Consider the following 22819-nt stretch of genomic DNA (forward strand, 5'->3'; position numbering starts at 1 on the left):
TAGCAGTGCTGGGGGGGGGGGGGAGAATCAGTGGCAGTGCTTGGGGTGGATGTGATCGGTGGCAGTGCTGGGTGCAGATCAGTGACACTCGGCCACTCGGTTCCCCCTGCATGTGAGAGAGAGTTTTAGAGAGAGGGGTCAGAGAGGGGTGTGAGAGAGATACCCAGTAGCTTTCATAGGACATTCATGCTGGCCAGCAGCGGGCAGGGCCCATTCTTCTTCTGGGTGAGGTGCTCTGCTTCATCCAGCAGAGTCCCGGACTGCATTCGCATCCCGCCTGTCTTCAGGGAGCCTGACCCTGGCTACCCCGAACATCTCTCTCACACACAAAACATGCTTTCAGTCGGTCTGTATTGAGAGGCAGAGTGGAGTGCAGATTATTCCGCCTTTCGCTCTCATAGGCTGCAGCAGTTTGATCCTCCAGAGGCCACCAGTGGCGGGGAGTGCTCTGGCGGCAGAGCAGCAGGCTTCACAGATATGGACATGGGAGTTCTCTCCGGCATGTTCCGGCAGAAAAAAAGCCCTGCCTGTAATCATCAACCATGTGAATTTCTAAAATGTTGTACCTTCATTAAATATGACCATATTGCTACACTTAGAGGTGCGACTCTTCCCTTTTATACTCTGCAGCTCCTGCTAGATTTTGCTTCTAATCCCCTTGTGGAGGCTGCTATTTGTAAATGGACATTTTATGGTTACACAAACTATCACATTGCTATAATATTTTGATATGGGCTGTAAACTAAAGGATTTATGAATAAATGGTCATGGAACGAATCATCTTTTCCATGAATCGTCCGTTTCCATTATTTCTTATGGGAAAATTTGCTTTGAATTACAAGCATGTTTCCGGAACAAATTATGCTCGCAATCCAAGGTTTTACTTTATTACAATAGTGGCAATGTAGAAGACTTTTACTTGTCTATATGCTTACGCACCTTTGCTCGCCTATACTCAACATTATTGAGCTCTTCACACACAGTGATTGGACCCTTGCACACGGGCATCATGAGTAAACATCAGTAAATTACGAAGCCTGTGTGCAAACACTTGCTGCCCGCCATATAGCAAAATGACAGCGGCAAAGTGGTTTCAATATCTTGACTGGACGCCAGGATATTAAGCCGCTGCGCTCCCCAGGGATCCCAATCAGTGCCCACAATGGATGCCAATCAGTGCCCACAATGATTTGCAGGCATTGTGTGGCACTGATTGGCATCCATCAGTACCATACATTACAGTACATCTGTGCCACCTATTGGTGACACCTGTGTGCATCCATCAGTGCTGCATATTGGTGCCTGTCAGTGCCCATCAGTGAAGGAGAAAACGTACTTATTTATAAAACTTTGTAACGGAAACAAAAAAAAAATTTCGGTCTTTTTTTTTTTTTGTTTAGCAGAAAATAAAAATCCCAGAGGTGACGATCAAATACCACGAAAAGAAAGCTCTATTTTTGGGAATAAAATGATAAACATGTGTTTGGGTACAGTGTAGCATGACCACGCAATTGTCATTCAAAGTGCGAAAGAGCTGAAAATTGGTCTGGGCAGGAAGGTCTATAAGTGCCCGGTATTGAAGTAGTTAATGTGGAATGTATGTTTCTTGCTAAAGAACATTATTTTTATCAAGATGTTCTGGGTAAAATTCCACTTAAAAGCATATATAATCTAAAAGAAAAAATAACATATATACTTTTATTTTAAATCTTATTGGTTGATGTGGACAGTACCACTTTTTCTTTACATACAGCAGGAGATTTTGTTCCCATTATAGATTAGTAATTGTCCTTTATGCAACAATGCTGATCCTTTCTTTTGTCCTTCAAAGACAAAATGCAACCTGAGACATCCGCCAGGGAATGAAATTTACAGGAAAGGGACCATCTCCTTCTTTGAAATAGATGGACGTAAAAATAAGGTAAGTACAGGTGCATTTTACTTATGTAAATCTAGGATGTACTTGGAACTGCGTTTTTAGCTTCATGGAAGGAAAACATAGATAATCCAACTACAGGGCTTTCCTCAGCAATTTCAGTTTTGATGCTAACCTCAGATGGCTCCCCAGGAGCTAACAGAGCAGGGCTTCTGGATATGATGGAGCACATGACCTCCTCATGTGACAGTGTTTGGGCCTGAGCCTTTAATCAGTGTACCTTGACAATGTCACATGGGGTAGCCCGAGATGTTTAACCGCTTAAGGACCGCCACACGTACATATACTGCGGCAGGACGGCCCTTAAGTGAGTCTAGAGCGCATGATCCCGCTGTGATTGGACACAGCGGGAGCAAATCAACGGGTCCGCCGGAAACCCAGCGATCATTCCAAGAGAGGCAGACTGGCGGTCTGCTAGTAAGGAAGACAGAGATCTTGTGTTTCTGCTAAGCAGGAACACTGATCTCTGTCTTTCCACAGCTAAACCACACCCCTCCTCCACAATAAGAGAGCACTCCCAGGGAACACATTTAACCCATTAGTACAGTGACAGTGCATTTTTTTAGCACTGATCACTGTATTGGTGTCACTGGTCCCTAAAAATGTCACTTAGTGTCAGATTTGTCCGTCGCAGTCCCACTGAAAATCACTGATCGCCGCCGTTACTAGTAAAATAGTAAAAAAAAAATCCATAAATGTATCCCATCGTTTTGTAAACACTATAACTTTTGCGCAAACCAATCAATATATGCTTATTGGGATTTTTTTTGTTTACCAAAAACATATAGCAGAATATATATTGGCCAAAATTGATGAATAAATGCGATGTTTTATTTTTTTATTTTTTTTATTGGATATACTTTTTAGCAGAAAGTTAAAAATATTGTTTTTATTTTTTTTAATTGTCGTTTTTAAATAAAAACCACAGAGGTGATCAAATACCACCAAAAGGAAGCTCTATTTGTAGGGAAAAAAAAAAGGACATGGATTTTATTTGGGTACAGTGTCACACGACCACTCAATTGTCAGTTAAGCTAATGCAGTGTGGTATCGTTAAAAATGGCCTGGTCAGGAAGTGGTTAAAGATGTTCTCTAGCCTCACCTTTTAGTATATCACATTTATACAGCCTTCTCTCCTCTACTGAAAATGCTTACTCTAATTTCACTGCAAACTGAAAGTTTCCTACATTGTGCAATAGAAGCTGCAAGTCAGGTGGAGCCTACCTTATTTCCTGGCTAGAGGACCTCTAGCATCATCCAGCTCTTTCTTCCTCCAGTCTAACTGTTCTTGGCCCACCCCTTTTATTAATTGAATTTCTGTTGTTGCAGTCATGTGAGCATTACATGAGGCAGTCTACCTAGGACAGGGGTGTCCAAACTTTTTTCAAAGAGGGCCGGATTTGATGAAGTGAACATGTGCGAGGGCCGACCATTTTGCCTGACATTCTTTGAACCGTTAAAATGCGGTCTAAGTGTGTTCGTTCAAGCTCTAATACACTGCCCAACAAGAATTCTCTTGCCTTTGTGGCTGTGTGTGGGAAGAGATGAGCTTGGGCGTATTTGTACATACTGTATTAATTGGTGTATAACACGCACCTTCACTTTAAGAGGGAAGTTTCAGGGAAAAAAAATGTTTAAATAAAGAACTGTGAAGCAAAATAATGGTCAGTGCCCACCAATGCAGCCTAATCGGTGCAAATCTGCAGACCCACCATTGCCAAGAATGTAGCCTCACCATTGCCAGGAACACACCCACCACAGCCAGGAATGCACCCACTGTTGCCAGGAATGCACTCACCATAGCCAAGAATGCCACCAGCATAGCCAGGAATGCCCCCACCATAGCCAGGAATGCCCCACCATAGCCAGGAATGCCCCACCATATCCAGGAATGCCCCACCATATCCAGGAATGCCCCACCATATCCAGGAATGCCCCACCATAGCCAGGGACGCAGCACCATAGCCAGGGACGCAGCACCATAGCCAGGGACGCAGCACCATAGCCAGGGACGCAGCACCATAGCCAGGGACGCAGCACCATAGCCAGGGACGCAGCACCATAGCCAGGGACGCAGCACCATAGCCAGGGACGCAGCACCATAGCCAGGGACGCCGCACCACTGCCAGGGACGCCGCACCACTGCCAGGGACGCCGCACCACTGCCAGGGACGCCGCACCACTGCCAGGGACGCCGCACCACTGCCAGGGACGCCGCACCACTGCCAGGGACGCCGCACCACTGCCAGGGACGCCGCACCACTGCCAGGAACGCCGCACCACTGCCAGGAACGCAGCACCATTGCCAGGAATGCACTGACGAGCACCAAAGAAGAATCTCCTGTTTACACGGCGGCTTCTTTAATAGAAAGTCCCGCCTCCTTTGATGGACAGTGGCAGTGCAGGAGAAGGACTTCCTATTACAGAGGCCGCCCGTAAACAGGAAATTCTCCTGTGTACGGTGCTCGGTCCTGTCCTCCCTGTACCTTCCGAAGCATATATATCTTTTGTGGCCCCGGCGCTGGGAGATCGCCGGGGGCCACAAAAGATATATGTATGTCCAAATAACCAGGTGGGCCATTCAAAACCGGGCCGCGGGCCAGACTTTGGACATGCCTGACCTAGGAGCACCCACTCCCCCAGACTTGTACTCAACCATCAAGATATTTTTGTATTTATCCAACTATGTAAATTAATATGTCAATGTTTCCTATAGCTGATCTAAAAATTCTAGGTAGTGATCTATACAAAAGCTGTGATAGACGCACGTCTGTTACTATTATAGATAACTACCTAGAAGTTTTAGATCAGAGTCCTAGAAGAACATTTGTCATATTTATTTACAAGCCCTGTTGAAAGGGGATTGTTAGCCCCAGGAAAGCGTTGGTTCCTTTATATTCCTGCTATAATTTACAATAATGAATCCTGGACTCCTAAACCCTGGTACATGCTATCATTTTTTTTTTTTTTCGTTCAACCCAGCTAATGGCTGAGAGCCCTGACCAGCGTGTTCTGGTGGGGGGGAGGCTGCCCCCGTCAGAACACAATAGCACAGCAGGGGGAGATCGCTGTACTAATGTTGTATTATTAGTACAGAGGCTCCGACCTGAGCCGTCAGTCTTTTTTGGGGTTGAACGAAAAGAAACTAGTAGTATGTACAATGCTTTAAACACTTTATTAGGACAGATCCTGTTCAAATCTTGGTTACAACTGATAATAAAGACCTACAAGCACTGTACAGAAGGGGTTAATTATGATAAACATAACTCCCCATCCTTTTGTTAACATTACATTTAAGGGTAAAGCTAGGTAGGTATTTTAAGAAAGTAAGCAGAATTTTTTAAATATTTTTTTTAAGTTATACTTTATTTATAAGAACATGTAATAAAGTAGGTGTTATCCCAATTTGGCTGCAAAGGTTAAATACACTTTAAAAGCTAACTCCAGCTTTCAGACCATGTTTCATGTTACATGAAGCATGGTTGGCATACACGGCATGCACAGCCTCCACACCCAAACCACCCACTCGCCCCCAACTACAGGATTATGTGGTCCTTTTTCCCACCCGCTTTTGTCATAGTTGAATTCTACACAGCTGTGTGGTAGCTTTGTCCATGCAGCCGCTACAATTCATTAATTCTTGACCTTTCATAAGTCATATGTTAATAAACAAGGGTTTGTGGCTAAAAAAAAAATCTTAGCCAACTAGGAAATCAAGTTTTGAGTCTGGCTGTCACTGCTGTGAAATATACTATTACCTCCTTTCTGTCTCTAATGTACTATTAACTGTTTTCTTTCATTTCAGAGTTATTCTCAGAATTTGTGCCTTTTGGCGAAATGCTTTTTGGACCACAAAACATTATATTATGACACAGATCCCTTCCTCTTTTATATTATGACTGAATACGACTCAAAAGGTTTCCATATTGTTGGCTACTTCTCTAAGGTTGGTGTTCTTGTAAGCTTTAAAGATATTCAGTTTCTGCAATATCTGTAGTTACCGTTTTCTGATAATGAGAGGCAGATTTACAATCTTATTTTCCTGGCAGAATTCTTGAGCATGCAATAGTATAAGATTCCCAAAGCAAGCATCCACCTACTGTTAGGAAAAAGAGTTCAGCATTTGAAGTAGCAACTTAACATAACCCCAGTGCAAAGAAATAAAATTATATTTATTAGTAACGAGTCTCAACACACAAAAAAATAAACTTTTGAACTTTTTTTGGGAAATGCACAGTGCTTTCCCTTCTGTTGGTTTGTGGTGAGGTGCAGATGCATTTTTTTTACATTGTATAGGTGTTAGGCCCTTTTCACACTTGTGCGAGTTTTCCTGCGACTTTGGACATCAGAGTCGCATGACAAGTCATACCCAATGATAACCATTCATATCTGCAACTTCAAGGTAGACCCTGTACTACTTTGGTCTGACTTTAATGCGAGTTGAGGTTCGTAGACCTCAAGCTTACAAAGGCATTCCCTGAAATTGCGGCAAAATCACACGACTTTCAAGTTGCAGCAGTGTGAAAGGGGCCTTGGGGTGCTTTTCAGAATGAATGGCGGTGCAAATATTCCATGCATTATGGTGCTTTCTCATCATAATGTGCACTAGTGTAAATGGAGTTTAAACACCACCCACCCCCATCCTGGAGGATCTACTAGGACAGGTCAAACACACCTGGACAGAGTAGAACATCTGACTTATTGAGTGGAATATCTCATCTCAAGTTATCTCCACCTTCTTTTTTCAAAATGATGTCAAGGCTCAAATTATCAAGCAATCTTATGAGCAGGTTCACCCTGTTACTTTGCAATAATACACATGTAGTATGGTGCCATTAGTTGAACCCCACCACACTTTGCAAAAGCATGTGCATTGCAGCAGACTACAATGCACAGTGACACACTACCATGCATTGTGGTGCACTGTTACAAAAACATTGTATGAATGAACCTTTATTTAGTGCTTTATGTTGCCTTACCGAACACTTTAATGCACCACAACAGTGTGAAACCGTCTGTAATGATCAAACATTTTGTGCACAAATGCAAAGAAATATTGACTTGGATAAAGATAAAATATCATTTTAGGATCCATTTGTGCAGAGATTCACAACTCATAAGGATTTGCAGACATTTTACTCTGCCAGGTGTTTTATTTAGTTTTTGTTTTCCATTTACTGGACACCCTTTTTACTCCATCCTTTGGGTATCGTGGACCTCAGTGTACCTGACCTAGGTGTAGCCCTTAGAATGCTATGAAACAAATGCAAATAGAAGTATTTTTCATTAATTCGCATAACCTTTTTCTCAAGGCAATCAAAAATGGTTATTGTACTAAGTCCCTCAATAAGGATGGGACTTTTACATTGCCAAAGTATCGGTTTCCAACTCTATGGTAAAAGTAATACAGTTACACTTTAACGGAGGAGAGAGTAAACGCAACACCAACTACCTCAAGATCACTAGCAGGTGTCTCCACCATTTAGGAGATGACTAGCTAGATTCCTTGAATGTAACAGGTCAGTATAAATACCTCTAGTATCCCTCAGGCCGCGTACACACGCGCGGACTGTTCGCCCAACCTTGTCCGCTGAACAGTGTTTGGGCGGACAGTCCGCTCGTGTGTGGGGCTTCAGCGGACAGTTTCAGCGGACAGTTGGACGAACAAGGTCTTACGGAAATTCCGAAAAACTGTCCGCTGAAACAAGGTTTCAGCGGACTGTTCGCTCGTGTGTAGGCTTGTTCGGCCAACTAAGTCTCGCGCATGCTCAGAAAGGATTTTCACGCCGAAAGCTATAATGCAGTGTATAGGACGTCGTATTTTTCGTCCCGTCGTACGTGCCGTTCACGTCATCGCGCACGGTTTCAGCAAACTGTTCGTCCGTCGTGTGTGGCCATGTCCGTCCATGCTAAGTTTGAGCGGACTGTTTGCCGAAACTGTTGGACGGACAAAGTTGGGCGAACAGTCCGCGCGTGTGTACGCGGCCTCAGGCATCCTTGAACACCTGTGCACATTGAGGTCATTAGCTTTTGATTACTGTCTCCTCCTGGCAGCCCAGCACAGGGGTGTGTCCCTACCATACTGCAGGTACAGCTTTGATCCCACTGGATTGCTATAACTAGGTAATCTGTGTTTATTTTGATATTGGGACACAGCTCCATCATCTCTATATGTTAGATATGAACTGGATATCTCAAGTAAAATTGCTATAAATGGGTGGCATTTGCAGGCACTACCCTATGTAGTTAGGGTATGTAATAGTTAAACCTGAATTTTAAAATGTGCACAAAATTAAAAATTGTGACAATGGAATTGTCCTGTATTAATGTTTTTGTTTAATAATTATTTGAATCTGTAATATAGTGTAACTGTATTACTTTTACTACATAGTAGACGACCTTTATTCTGGTTCGTTAACATTCCCACTATTATGAGAGAGTTTAGCACAGTGCATATTTATTTTGGGAATGTGATGCTAATAGTCAGCCTTTGCACCAAGAAGCTCTGTTGTAATCTACAACAGTTAAGGTAATGCAGACCATTCACGACTCTCTACTCTGTTGACCTTTCCAGGAGAAAGAGTCTACAGAGGACTATAACGTGGCTTGTATACTCACCTTGCCACCTTACCAAAGAAGAGGATATGGAAAACTGCTTATAGAATTCAGTAAGTAGCCTACAGCACTTCTTAGTCCATTGGGTCTTGTGTACTTATCTGAAATATACTAATATTCCTTACTTCTCGCAGGTTATGAGTTGTCTAAAGTAGAGGGAAAGACGGGCACGCCAGAGAAGCCACTCTCAGATTTGGGTCTTCTATCTTACCGTAGCTACTGGTCTCAGACAATCTTGGAAATCCTCATGGAACTGAAGACTGAGACTGGAGAAAGACCACAGATCACTATTAAGTAAGATGTAATGATTAATATAAGTAAGTCATAAGCCATAGAGTGATATGTACAGGTGGTGTAGTAATGTTCAGAAACTACCTTAATGAGAAAAAATTGTGTATATGTTCTAATGTGGGCTTTTTTTATTTTTAGTGAAATTAGTGAGATAACCAGCATAAAGAAAGAAGATGTTATATCTACACTGCAGTACCTAAATCTCATCAATTATTACAAGGTAAATCTCTAAACTAAAATCTTAGCCCATTGCCTAGGTATTCAAACTTATTATTGGCAAATGATTGTATCTATTGCATGCTAGATCTATTCCAGGAGTTTGGTATTCTGCAAAGCCCAGGTGGTCAGCCTGCTGCCCTTTGGAGCACTTACTGTGCAGCCTTTGGGACCCTTGCAGACAATGAGAAAACATTTTCTTTTTTCTTTTTCTTTTTTTTAACCTCAGATCTATAATAGTGGATATCGCTGTGACTGCAGGCATCCAACAAGAGAATGTCAGTCATTATCTTAATCGTACAGGGCACAGGCTAGATAATCATAGACCTTGGTGGATGACTAGGTGTTACATCACACCACAGGTGGCACCTTTACCATCACTTGTGCCCAGAAACCTTATAATGTACTCAGGCACTTCCCAGTGCCTTTTTGCCACAGGACAGTCGAAACCTGGGTCACTGTAGACCATACCTGTAGATGCCCTTACCCCATTTCCACACCCAACTCTGTGAGTACCCCAAAAGGGAATATCCTCACTGATAGCATATGGTGGAAAACAGGCACAAGGGAATACCCCTCAAGCCACTCAGTGTGACGTTACTTTCTTTGCACCAGAGCTCTACATCCGTTTCTAGCAGTATCAGCACACATCAAGCGGCCTATCTGGCCAAGAAAAATTTCTCTGCATTTATGTCCACCTTCTCTACCTAAGTCAGAAGTGAATATACCTGTTCTAGAAGCAGTAGAAATGGCACAAAGTGAGGAAGACCTGGAATTGGTGCTAGAGTAGGCCCTCAGGCTCCTATAAACATGATACCCTGACAACTGCTTGCCATTATAGACATGCTCTATTCTGCTGTTTTCAAAAAACCTCAGGATAGTTACACTCGAGTCCCCCCAGCTCACCATCCCCTTTGGGTACTAAGAGATCGGCGCTTTCTGTGCTTTGCAGTAATAGACAAACACTTTTGATTTGTTATGCTGCTATTCAAACTATCATCAGCTTCCAGAGTTTTCACAAAAATGTTTGCAGCTCCCCTCATCCTCCTAAGAACTTGGGACATTCAGGTCATAGGATATCTAGATGACCTTCTTCTGAGGGATTCATCTCCTTAAAAACAATTTGCAAATGTCCAAACAACTTTACAGATTCCACAGGCCTTCAGCTGGAAACGTACGTTGGTGCGGGGATTCGTCATTTCCGGGTCCCTATGTGATATCCAATACAACCATTATATCCAGAACAAGGCAGGTATCACACGCCATCATGAATATATATCCATGCGCACATGCTGTAGAAACCTTGGTGCCGGCATTGGCATATTTTAAACCAATTTTTAATAAAAGCTCCCCATTAATCTCCTGGAGCTCAGGCAATAAAATTAGCTTTGCGTCACTTGATCTCCCTTCTTCAGGGACACCAGATCAGTGTGCAGTCAAACAATGCTACAACAATGGTCTATGAAACATCAGGGGGGATCCAGGAGTCCGGCACCCTTAAAGGAAGCAAATTTAATTTGTCCTGGGCGGAGATCCTGTCTCCAACAATCTCTGCTGTTTACATTCTGGAAGTGGAAAATTGGCAGGGGGTCTTCCTCAGCTGTCCACACCATGTCTTTGCCAAAAACAAAGTTTTGATTTCAAATATTATTTTAAGTCTGTATCCCAAAGGCTTTTTTTTTCTGAATGTGTGACTAGTAGCAGAGGACTAGAACTCCTGCTTATGCTTCCCTGCAGATAGGCTGGGAAAGATCTGGGTTATGTGTCAGCAGTATATCGATTAGGAAAAAGGTACTTGGATGCTTTTTTTATTAAAATAATTACAGTGCCATCACCCACATACAGAAATAGAAGAGACAATATAAATTTAACCACTAGCCGACCAGCCTCCTCATATACTGCGGCAGGTTGGCACAGTTGCGCAAATCGCCATAGCTGTACGTCGCTACTTTAAGACATCACAGCCCGCCGCGTGTCCCCAGGGCTAATGTGCGTGCCCAGTGGGCACGATGGCCGCCAGGCACCCGTGATCGCTCGTGACAGAGCGAGAACCTGGGATCTGTGTGTGTAAACACGCAAATCCCGTTTCTCTGAGGGGAGAGGAGAGAGATTGTGTGTTCATACCAAGTATGAACACCGATCTCTCCTCCCCTAGTCAGGCCCATCCCCCTACAGTTAGAACACACATAGGGGACACAGTTAACCCCTTGATCGCCGCCTAGTGTTAACTCCTTCCCTGCCAGTGACATTTATACAGTTAATCAATGGCTTTTTTTTTTTGTTCTTATCGCTGTATGAATGGCTATGGTCCAAAATAATGTCAAAAGTGTTCCGATCTGTCCGTCGCAATGTCGCAGTCCTGATAAAGATCGCAGATCACCATCATTACTGGTGGGAAAAAAAAAATTATAATAAAAATAACATAAATCTATCCCCTATTTGTAGACGCTATAACTTTTGCACAAACCTATTGCAATTTTTTTTGTTTTGTTTTTTGTTACCAAAAATATGTAGAAGAATACATATCGGCCTAAACTGAGAAAATATATATATATATTTTTTTTTAATTTGAGGATATTTACTATAGCAAAAACTAAAAAATAAAAACCGCAGAGGTGATCAAATACCACCAAAAGGAAGCTCTATTTGTGGGGGGGAAATGACACAAATTTTGTTTGGGTACGTCGCACAACCTAAGCAGTGCCGTATTGCAAAAATGGCCTGGTCAGGAAGGGAACAGTCCCCAGAAAGCCAATGCTCCTGTGCACAACGCTGGATCAAGAGGGAGCTCTGATGAGTACTAAGGGGGGGGGGGGGTGCTGCTGCACACAGAAGGTTTTTTTAAAATTCATGAATGCAAAAAACCTTCAGCCCTTAGAACAAGTTTATCAATTGACAATTGCTAGAGCCAAAAGACAACAACTCACAAGAGTTTATGCTCCCTCAAAAGATAAGGTACCTCCATTACATCTATGTGCTCACTCTACCAGATCTGTTGGAGTTTCCTGGGCTTTGACATCAAGCTTCTGTTGCCCAGGCCACCACCTGGTTTTTAGTTCATGCCTTCTCCAAGTTCTACTAGGTGGATGTCCAGACTCCTGCGGATGCAGCCTTTGGCCGCAAGGTTTTCTCAGCAGCACTCTGCGTTAGTTCTGTGACCTTTTGTTTTGTTGGGCCTGTTGACACTTCTTGTTGCCTGCCCCTCTGATTCATTGCTTGGGTACGTCTCAGAATCTGGCAATCCAGCCTGGGTCCTGTACTATATGATTAGGATAAACAAAATTTTGACTTGCCTGTAAATTCCATTCTCTATCCTGTTGCACATCTGTAGTCTGATAACTTTCTTTGACATTATACTAGCTGTATATTATCTGCAGCCCTTTGGTGATATCAGGGATGCACTTGAGGCTACTTGTATCTATCATGTGCGTTGACCATGACTGTATTGTAACATATTTATTAGCTTGCCAATTTTCCTAAATGACTGGAGCATATGTTTATTACAGGGACAGTACATTCTTACACTTTCAGAAGACATTGTGGAAGGTCACGAAAGAGCTATGCTGAAGAGGGTTCTCAGGATAGATTCCAAATGTCTGCACTTTACACCTAAGGACTGGAGCAAAAGAGGGAAGTGGTAGGGAAATAAGATACAAGAACTTGAAAATCAGAAGAACCAGAAATGTTAAGCTGTTGTATGGCATGTAAGAGACTTTCAAAGCCTGAACGCCAAGAACATTTTGAACAAGTGAATTTTTCCACTTCATTCAAAACAGAACTGACAAACCATTCTATCATTTCGTGGAGGCCATATGGCTGAATACGGTCTTTTAGATTACCGGCTGATACAAAAAAAACAAAGTGCCACTGATGCCAAGGTGTGAGTGGTCCCATAAGCTTGAACTGTACATTTAAAAGAGGTGCTTGCTATACAGAGTAAAAGAAATGGTTTTTAAGACACACAAACAACAAAAACAATGACTTATTGAACTGATTGGACAACTATGGAGTAGTCTATAATCAATCTTTATAGACTTTTTAGCTGTAGGCTTTATTTAATTGACTATCATTACACATGGCTAGCTCCAAAAGAATATTTGCTTGAATATCATATCCATCTGATAAACATGTTAAAAAGAAATTGCTACACTCATACATCTTTTTACAGATTCCCTCTAAAGGTGCAAGCAGACATGGAGGGGGCTTTAAGGTGTTCAAGCATAATTCAGTCATTGTCAGGCAAAACTGTTTGAACTTGAATGATCTACTCAAACAATACTCATTTGTGGAGGGAAAAGTGCAAGGAGACAGGTTCCACAGCAGCTAACCTTCAGGGAAACAATGGCAATCAAATGATGTTTCAAATTTACCAGAGTGGTCACCCAGAGCTGTCTGCACTCGCCATGGGTTTGTTGCCAAATTCACCTAAAAATAGTGAAATGGGAAGATATTTGTCAAGTGATACCTTTCAAGGAAAAGCTTTCCCCCCTTGATGTGATTTTTTTATGAAAATAATTTGATTTATACATTTAGATCAGCTTGTTATTACTTGATGGCTTTTGGACTGCCTAATGGAATAAGCTCAGAAGAGTTTTATAGAACAAAAACGTTTAAAAATATTTTTTGTGATTTGTTTTCCACAAGTGATTTGCTGTGACTGTATGATGGAAGCCAGTGCTAGCTGTCATTTGAAGATCTAAAGTGACATTTTTTTTTTTTTTTTTAAATACAAATGTTTGTTTTTTACTATGTCTCTAAGATATCTTTTAAAAACAATGTGGGGTTCTTTACATAGATAATTTTTTTTAAATATCTGCAGGTAAATAAGTCATCTTCTTCAGTTTTAAAGTACATGTTTGTATTAATTTTTGCACCAAACTCTAAGAGTTGCTCCAGAAGCATTATGATGGGCAGTAGCGGTAATAGTCACCCTGGGTTGCATGGTTTATGGAACAAAAGTTTAATTCACCTGTTGCTAGCCAAGATTGTAGGTCTTCATTTCAGCTGCTTCTAAAATGTATTTATTTAATTTTTTTATTACTTTATTCTTTATTACAAACCAGTTTAAGGGTAGAGATTCACCACCATGATCAACCTCAAACCAGATAATGAACCCTAGAAAGTGCTCACTTTATTTTTATTTATTTAATTTATTATTGGAGGAGTGTGGGATTAAAAAAAAAAAAAAAAAAGGTATTCTGACCTCCCTGCTGCAGCATCAGTGTGATGCTGCAGCTGACTCATGCTGGCTCTAAGCCCAAGAACCGTGCAATCACATAACCACTGATCGCTCCATTCACTCAGAGCTGAGAGCAGTGACTGTTAGTCACTGCTTTCTGCTCATCCAACACTTGCTGAAGAGTAGGCAGGAGTGGCTGGCTCAGGCTCTCAACAGTAGGCTGGGAGGCTGAGCCAGTTGTTGGTCAGGCACCTGGGTGGATCCCAACATTATTGTCAGGATCGGCTCTGTGATGTCAGCTGACTTTAGCCCACTGTCAGTTGATTCTGGGTGACCCAACAGAGAAGTTTAGCCCAAAAAAGGTTTGGCTAGACTTCTTTCTTAACACATTATGTTTCACCCAACACCGTATTTTCTGTTTTAAAGAAAAGGTCAATGTATTGTCCAGCAAAGTATCAATACAGAATATTTAATGTGCATTAACCTCTTGCCGACCAGCCGCCGCAGTTTTACTGCAGCAGAATGGCACGGCTGGTTGAAACAACGTTACCTTACATTACTTCGCCCTTTGGCCACTAGGGGTGCGCGCCGTCAGTGTGTGTCTGGAGCCGATGCAAGTGCCGCAATTGCTCGTGACAAACAGATCCTGGTTCTCTAAGGGGAGTAGAGACCGATCGTGTTTTCATACTATATATGAACACTAATCTCTCTCTCTCCTTCTAGACAGTCCCATCCCCCCTACTGTTAGAACACCGTTAACCCCTTGATCGCCCCCTAGCGTTACCCCTTCCCTGCCAGTGACATTTATACAGTAATCACTGCATTTTTATAGCACTCATCGCTGTATAATTGTCGATGGTCCCAAAAATGTGTCAAAAGTGTCCGATATGTCCGCCGCAATATCGCAGTCCCGATAAAAATCGCAGATCGCTGCCATTACAAGTAAAAAAAATAATAATAAAAATGCCATAAATCTATCCCCTATTTTGTAGACACTATAACTTTTGCGCAAACCAATATACGCTTAATGCATATTTTTTGTTAACCAAAAATATGTAGAAGAATACATATCGGCCTAAACTGAGGAAAAAAAATTGTTTTTCTGATAAAAAAAATGTAGGTATTATAACAAAAAGTAAAAGATGTGTTTTTTTTTTTTTCAAAATTGTCGCTCTTCCTTTTGTTTATAGCGCAAAAAATAAAAACCACAGAGGCGATCAAATACCACCAAAAGAAAGCTCTATTTGTGGGAAAAAATTACGTCAATTTTATTTGGGTACAGTATCGCACTACCACACAATTGTCAGTTAAAGCGACGCAGTGCCGTATTGCAAAAAATGGCCTGGTTATTGAGCAGCCAAATCTTCTGGGGCTGAAGTGGTTAATTGCTACATAAGAGATCAAAAGCGTGGAATGGAAATGTCACAGCTAAGAAACTGGTTGATGAAAGTGCACCTAATCCTTGCCTATCAGTAATTCAAGCATCTATTTAGCTTGACAGCAGACACCAGTAATTTTAATTCTTACCTTCCTGCTCTCCCCTATCACAACTTGTCAAAACCCTGGTGATTCCAGGTATGAGGAAACACGTACCTCACCTGTATTACCACATATCCTCAGTGTCCAGTTTCAGAGAAGTTTATAAAGCTCTCAGCTGAACTCAAATTTATGAAATTTGTATAGGAAATTTTAGGGGCTTGCAGCTAAGGGAGTTCAGGTGAATGTATTAGCTTCTAAAGAACAACTTACTTTTTTTTCTTCCAGGAAAAGTACAGGTTAACTTGGAGGAACTGCAGGCTGCGCGCATAATTTGTAATAAAAACATCTGTACCATTCTGAAGCCTCCCTGAAACCACTTTGCATATTATTTTACAGTTGTGCTCATAAGTTTACATACCCTGGCAGAATTTGTTTTCTTGGCCATCTTTCAGAGAATATGAACACAACTTTTCTTTCACTCATGGTTAGTGTTTAGCTGAAGCCATTTTTTATCAATCAACTGTGTTTTCTCTTTTTAAATCATAATGGCAATAGAAACTACCCAAATGACCCTGATCAAAAGTTTACATACACCAGTTCTTAATACCGTGTATTGTCCCCTTTAACATCAATGACAGCTCGAAGTGTTTTGTGCATGAGGCTCTTTATCTTCTCAGATGGTAAAGCTACCCATTCCTCTTGGCAAAAAGCCTTCAGTTCCTGTAAATTCTTGGGCTGTCTTGCATGAACTGCACGTTTGGGATCTCCTCAGAGTGGCTCGATATTGAGGTCAGGAGACTGAGAGGGCCACTCCAGAACCTTCACTTTATTCTGCTGTAGCCAATGACAGGTCGACTTGGCCTTGTGTTTTGGACCCTTGTCATGTTAGATTGTCCAAGTATGTCCCATGCGCTGATGGATGCAAATGTTGCTCCAGTATTTTAAGATAACATACTGCATTCTTGCCATCAATTTTGACCAAATTTCCTGTGCCTTTGTAGCTCACACATCCCCAAAACATCAGTGATCAATCTCCGTGTTTCACAGTAGGAATGGCGTGTACCTTTTAATCATAGGCCTTGTTGGCTCCTCACCAAATGTAGTGTTTTTATTGTTGTGGCCAAAAAGCTCAATTTTGGTCTCATTACTCCAAATGACTTTGTGCCAGAAGGTTTGAGGCTTGTCTCTGCTGTTTGGCATATTGTTAGCAGGATACTTTGTGGCATTTGCGTAGTAATGGCTTTCTTCTGGCGACTCGACCATGCAGCCCATCTTTCTTCAAGTGCCTCCTTATTGTGCATCTTGAAACAGACACACCACATGTTTTCAGAGAGTCCTGTATTTCACCTGAAGTTATTTGTGGGTTTTCTTTGCATTCCGAACAATTTTCCTGGCAGTTGTGGCTGAAATTTTAGTTGGTCTTCCTGACGGTGGTTTGGTTTCAACAGAACCCCTCATTTTCCACTTCTTGATTAGTTTGAACACTTCTGTATGGCATTCTCAATTCTTTGGATATCTTTTTATATCCTGTTTTTTTTAAATTTAAGACAGAAAGACCAGTCCACAAGGACCTCATTAACAAAAATAACGCTTTAACAATGTTACATTCAAAGATACATCTATACAGATGATATTCCCGTCCATTCGGAATGTTAAAAAGGTGTCGGTGTGCGGGATATTATATGTGGAACCTTAGCGGGTCCGTCCAGTAGACGTGATTTGGTATGGCTGGAAAATGGAAGTGTTGAGTTCCATTAGTCCAGTGGACTCAGTCTCCCTTCTAGGATTTCCCTAATATCTTGTATGTATAGTAAGAAATCAGATAAAGGAAAGGCCCCGTAGGGGTTGAAAAGACAGGGCAAAGCCCCTAAGAGCAGGAAGATAAGAGAAGAGTGTGGGGTGGGGATGTAGGAGGTAATGGGGAGGTGGGATTGGTAGGTGATGTGTCTTCGAGCCTATAATCGTGTGTCCAACCCCTCTAGGCAGCGTCGCCCATCTCGGACGCATTCAAAGTCAGCATCCAAGAAAGGAGCGGGATCGGATGAGTCAATTGGACAAGTTGTTAGTCAGTCCCTCTGAGGCTTTGTCCCTCGTCAGAGTATCTAAATATATTCCAAAGCTGCCATGTCTGGGAGGATGTTTCCTGTCTGTGTTGATTAGTGAGGATTAAGTCCTCCATCCATCTGATCTCATCCACTTTTTGCAGCCATTGGGCAACCGTCGGGTGTGGGGACTTCCAGTTTAGTGGGATGTAGGCCTTGGCCGCATCCAAGAGATGTCGGATCACAGATTTTTTGTAGGCTCGTGGTGGTATGTCTGTCGTGTGTAGATGAAAGTAGGTCGGTTCGTCAGGCACTGTCCAGTTTGTGAATGTTTGGGTGATACGTCGGACTCCCCCCTCCCCCCCCCCCCAGAAGTTCTGTAGTCGGGGGTATGACCAGAAAATGTGCAGGAGGGTGCCTTCCTCTGTCTGAGGCCGTTGGGAAGAGTTTGTGCAATAGGGCAGGGGTTCTGTACCGGTGAGTAAGGATTTTATAGTTTGTTTCCTGGGTTTTGGCGCAGAGGGAGGATTTATGAGTAAATTTGATTATGTATTGTCTTTTGTTGTCATTGAAACAGCAGTCAAGGTCTCTTTCCCATTTGGTGAGGGATTGCGGTTGGTAGTCCTGCGGAGGTTCATTCAGAATGGAGCATGTCAAGGAGAGTGTATGCGTGAGGACACCAGTTGCTGTACAAAGCTCCTCCAGAGGGGTGAGGGGTTGTTATGAGTTATTGGGGGGGGGGGGGGGGCGGGAGACTGTTTAGGAAGTGGCTGAGTTGCAAGGCTCTCATGAAGTCTAACTGGTATGGGCCATTGGGGTCTGACAGCTCCGTGTATGTCCGCCACCTGCCCAAGGTGCTGAAGTGGGACGCATGATATAGTCCTGCCACTCGAAAATTATGGAACTTCTTATCGTGTAGGCCCGGTTTAAACTGAGGATGGCCTATGATGGGCCGCAGTGGGGAGTTGCAGGTTGTGAGGCATGATTTTGCCATTAGTTGCGAGCATATGTTAGCCGTGTTGCCTATCGGGGGGTGGTGCTTGATCTTGGGTGGGAGAGTACTGTGGCACCAGGGGATTGTATGGAGGGGTATGGCACTTTGGTCCTGTTCCAGTTGTGTCCACAATTTGGTGTCTTTATGTCGACACCAGTCCAACAGTCTGCTAAGGTGTGTTGCGTGATAGTACATGCGGATTTCTGGCAATGCCAGGCCTCCGTGTGCTTTAGGTAGTGAAAGTAATTTCCTATTTAGGCGTGGGTGTTACCCTTCCCAAAGACATCAAGTAAATGTAGAGTGGACTTGTTTAAAGTAGTCCCCAGGTATTCAGATTGGCAGGGCTTAGATTAGATACAGGAATTTGGGGAGTATTGACATCTTAAGGATGTTCCAGCGACCGAGCCACAAGTGGAGTCTGTTTCCCCATTCATCAAGTAATTTCTGAACTGCTTTCAGTAGGGGGGGGGGGGAGTTGAGCTTAAACAGTTGAGGTACGGAAGTGGGTATGTAGGTGCCTAAGTACTTGAGGGCCGAGTCAGTCCATTTCAGGTGGAAGCTATCTTTAAGTCGCTGGAGCTGGGGCTTTGGTATCCCTATGCTCATAGCTTCCGATTTGTTAAAATGTATTTTTAGGTTTGTGAGACGGCTGTAAATGTCGAACTCCCTTAGGAGGTGTGGTAGGGAGGTTGAGGGGTTTGAGAGGGAAAACATGAGGTCATCCGCATATGCCGATACCGTGTGACGTGTCTCATTAACTCCTATTCCGGTGATGTCTGGGTTTATTCTTACGTGGCACAGGAAGGGTTCCAGGGTCAGGGCGAACAGCAAGGGCGAGAGGGGGCAGCCTTGCCTAGTCCCGTTTGTGATTGGGAATGTTTCCCGAGAGAACACCGTTCATCCTTCCTCTGGCCGATGGCGCCCTTTAAAGCCGCGGCCACCCAATTTAGCATCCTATCTCCCAGACCTATATATCTCAGCGTCTTGAACATGAAAGACCAGTTTACCCGGTCGAATGCCTTTTCAGCATCCGTTCCCAGGAATATACATGACGTTTTACAATCGACCGCTATGTGTAGTAGGTTGAGGACTTTGGCGGTGTTGTCCCTAGCCTCTCTGGTAGGGACAAAGCCCACTTGGTCCAGGTGGATGAATTGGGGCAGGTATTGTTGTAATCTGGAGGCCAGTATCTTGGTGTAGATTTTCTGATCAGTGTTTAGGAGGGAAATCGGGCGGTAACTCCCGAAATGGGCCGGGTCTTTGCCCTCCTTGGGGATGACCGAGATTTGTGCTTGCAGTGTAGTGTAGTGAAAAGCCTTCCCTGTTCCTATACCATTAAATAGTGAAACTAGGTGCTAGGGTTGGGAGAAGGATCTTATAGTAAGAGACGGTGAGACTGTCCTGGCCCGGGGCTTTGCCTGGTTTTGCGTTTTTTAGGGCTAAGTGAAGCTTGGGTAATGTGATGGGTTCTTCTAGGGATTCTTGCGTCTCCTTTGATAGCGAGGGCATTTGGGATTGTTCTAGATAAGCTGTCATGGTCGCTGCTGTGGGTGGCATCGTGGCAAGATTGTATAGGGCGCTGTAATAGGTTTTAAATTCCTGTGTGATCTATTGGGGTAACGATCTTTTCAGTCCCACGGTGGTCCTGATGTGTGGGATGTAGGATGCCGCCCTTTGTGTCTGCAGTGTTTGGGCCAGAAGTCTCCTGCATTTGTTGCCCAATTCATAAGTTTTCCTACGGCAGATTTGCAGAGCCGCTTTGGCTTTAAATTGAAGGAGGTCGGTAACTTGCGAGCAGATCGTGTTAAGCTCGATCCCAAGCTGTCTGGTCGGAGTCATTTTATGGGTCAACTCCAAGGCCTGGAGTTTGGTTAAAAGCATGTCTAATTGTGCAGACCTTGCCTGTTTGAGTCTGGAGCCGTGTTTAATGAGGACCCCTCTGATAACGGCTTTGTGGGCTTCCCACACCACCCCTGCGTTACTGTCTTGGGTACCATTGGCATCAAAATAATGTCCCAATTCCTTGACCACATCCGCTAGGACTTCAGGGTTCTGTATTAGGCTTTTATTAAGTTGCCATTGTGGCCGCTGTCTTGTTTGTGTATCTGATAGGGTGTAGCGCATTCTGATCTGGGCGTGATCCGACCATGTAATCAAACCAATGTTAATTTCCTGTATTGCATGGAGTTGTCTGTGGAGGACTAGGAAATAGTCAATGCGTGAGTAGTTCTGGTGTGGTTTGGAGAAGGTGTAGTTGCGCTCTCCCGGGTGAAAGAGGTGCCAGGTGTCAACCAGTTGTGCGGAATGCAATGTTAGGCTAATACGTTTGCACGTGTCACGTGTGGTGGAAAAGGTACCAGAGGAGGTATCTTCTGTTGGGATCAGTGGTATGTTCAGGTCACCCCTATAATTAGCTGACCCTTTGAGAAACGTATGAGGTGGTTTACCCGCCTTTTTAGGAATGCATCTTGGTGTTCGTTTGGGGCATATAAGTTTGCCAGGGTCACCTTCCTGTCTCCGATCAGCCCCTTCAGATACAGGAAGTGGCCCTCTGCGTCTGAGAAGCTATGAGCGTCCAGGGCACTCTAGAAGAGATAAGGATAGATACCCCTCTAGTCTTGGCTTCAGTGTAATTGGAGTGGTAAGCCAGAGGATAGTGTCTATTCCTAAGTAGCGGGAGTTTATTCTCTCTAAAGTGTGTCTCCTGCAGTAGAACTATATCTGCCCTGGTTTGGTGCATATCGTGGAGTAGCATCCTCCGTTTCTCGGGTGTGTTTAACCCCTTTGCATTAAGGGAAATTATGTTGAGGACGTCCATGTTTGGGGGGTTAGAGAAGGTTATGTGGTGGGGAAGGGGGGATAGGGGGTTAAGAGTAGTATCAGGTTAGGATAGAATAGGTGGAGCTAGCTCCGAGAAGAAAGAGAGGAGATTAGGAAGCTGTCTCAAGGAAGTACAGCAATAGGAGGGTAACTATTGTAGCTCTATTGGCTGAGATGCTCCGAAGGGATTTCCCTGGGTATGGAACGCGGGCCTATGTGGGGGAGTAGGCAGACGGGGACGTGAGACGAACCCCCGGCCCCCCTCGGCAATCCGTGTGAATGTATCGAGCAGGTATCTGCATGACGAGACATGCAGACTGCAGCTACCAACCATGAGTGAACATTCTGAAAAATAATAAACAAGGGTAATGATTCACAACTAGCAGTCTTACTTTAACAGTTTAACTTTACCATGAAACAGAACAAGAGCAGCAAATACAGTGCAATAATCATTAGCATGGATGTATTAAGGAGCATTATGCTGTATACAATCGGGTATATTCCCCATCCCTGGATCTAGGGGTCTCAACCCCCATTGCCCCCCACTGGCTATTGTGGAACATTGGTCTGCAGGAGAGTGTGGCCCCGTTAGTTCCTGGGTGGTCTTGGTGTTCCCCCCCCCCCCCCCTGGGTGGAGCAAACAGTGATCCCAGGCAGGGGAGGGGGGTCGGCATCGCGTCTATCTTCCAGGTGGTAGAGTATTGGTGCGTGGACGTGTGCTGCCCATCCACTTCCCCTTGGTTCTCATTATTCCTCTAATGTAAAAGTACTACCCAAAGTAAGAGGGGTGGAGGAATTGCTCTGTCCTGGTTAGAGGTCCCTGGGTGTCTGATCCCCCCCCCCCCCCTGGTTAGAGGGCCCCTGTCTCCCAATGTAACAGGCATGATTCATGACCTGTCCCACATCGGGACAGGTCAGTTGGTGTGCTCAAAGTTCTACTTCATGTCCATTTGGAGCGGTGGCATTCTGCTACTTTCTGTTTACCTGTAACCCAGGAGTAGGGCGTAGTTGGCGTGCATTCGGGTTAGTCCTGGGATGGTCCATGTCCCTGGGGTAGCTCATGAGAGAGCTAGGTAGGCCTTCCAGATGCTTGGGTTGTAGCTAGTCGACTCATCCAATCATCTGCTGAGAATGCCACCGACCGCGGGTTCGTCTGTCAGTTCTGGGGGTGTACACATGGGGATCACTTACAGACGTTGCCCTCGAGGGGAGCGAAACAGGCCGTTAGGATTCTGCCTGGAGGAGTA

At 43.8% G+C, this 22819-nt stretch overlaps 1 protein-coding gene across 2 annotated transcripts in view; it reads left to right on the plus strand.

Annotated features, from left to right (window-relative positions):
• Positions 1 to 16072, plus strand: part of KAT5 (lysine acetyltransferase 5) — a 50126-nt gene extending 34054 nt beyond the window's left edge. For both annotated transcript variants that reach the window (XM_077456120.1, XM_077456121.1), the window contains 6 exons: positions 1832 to 1921; positions 5742 to 5882; positions 8511 to 8604; positions 8686 to 8845; positions 8981 to 9062; positions 12565 to 16072. In XM_077456120.1, the coding sequence (XP_077312246.1) occupies positions 1832 to 1921; positions 5742 to 5882; positions 8511 to 8604; positions 8686 to 8845; positions 8981 to 9062; positions 12565 to 12699 (702 nt within the window). In that variant the 3' untranslated portion in view covers positions 12700 to 16072. The remainder of the gene's footprint in view (positions 1 to 1831; positions 1922 to 5741; positions 5883 to 8510; positions 8605 to 8685; positions 8846 to 8980; positions 9063 to 12564) is intronic.
• The last annotated feature ends 6747 nt before the right edge of the window (positions 16073 to 22819 follow it).

Source organism: Lithobates pipiens, unplaced genomic scaffold (assembly GCF_037356315.1).
Source record: "Lithobates pipiens isolate NorthernLeopardFrog02 unplaced genomic scaffold, aLitPip1_a1.2 Scaffold_10, whole genome shotgun sequence".
Taxonomy (NCBI): domain Eukaryota; kingdom Metazoa; phylum Chordata; class Amphibia; order Anura; family Ranidae; genus Lithobates; species Lithobates pipiens.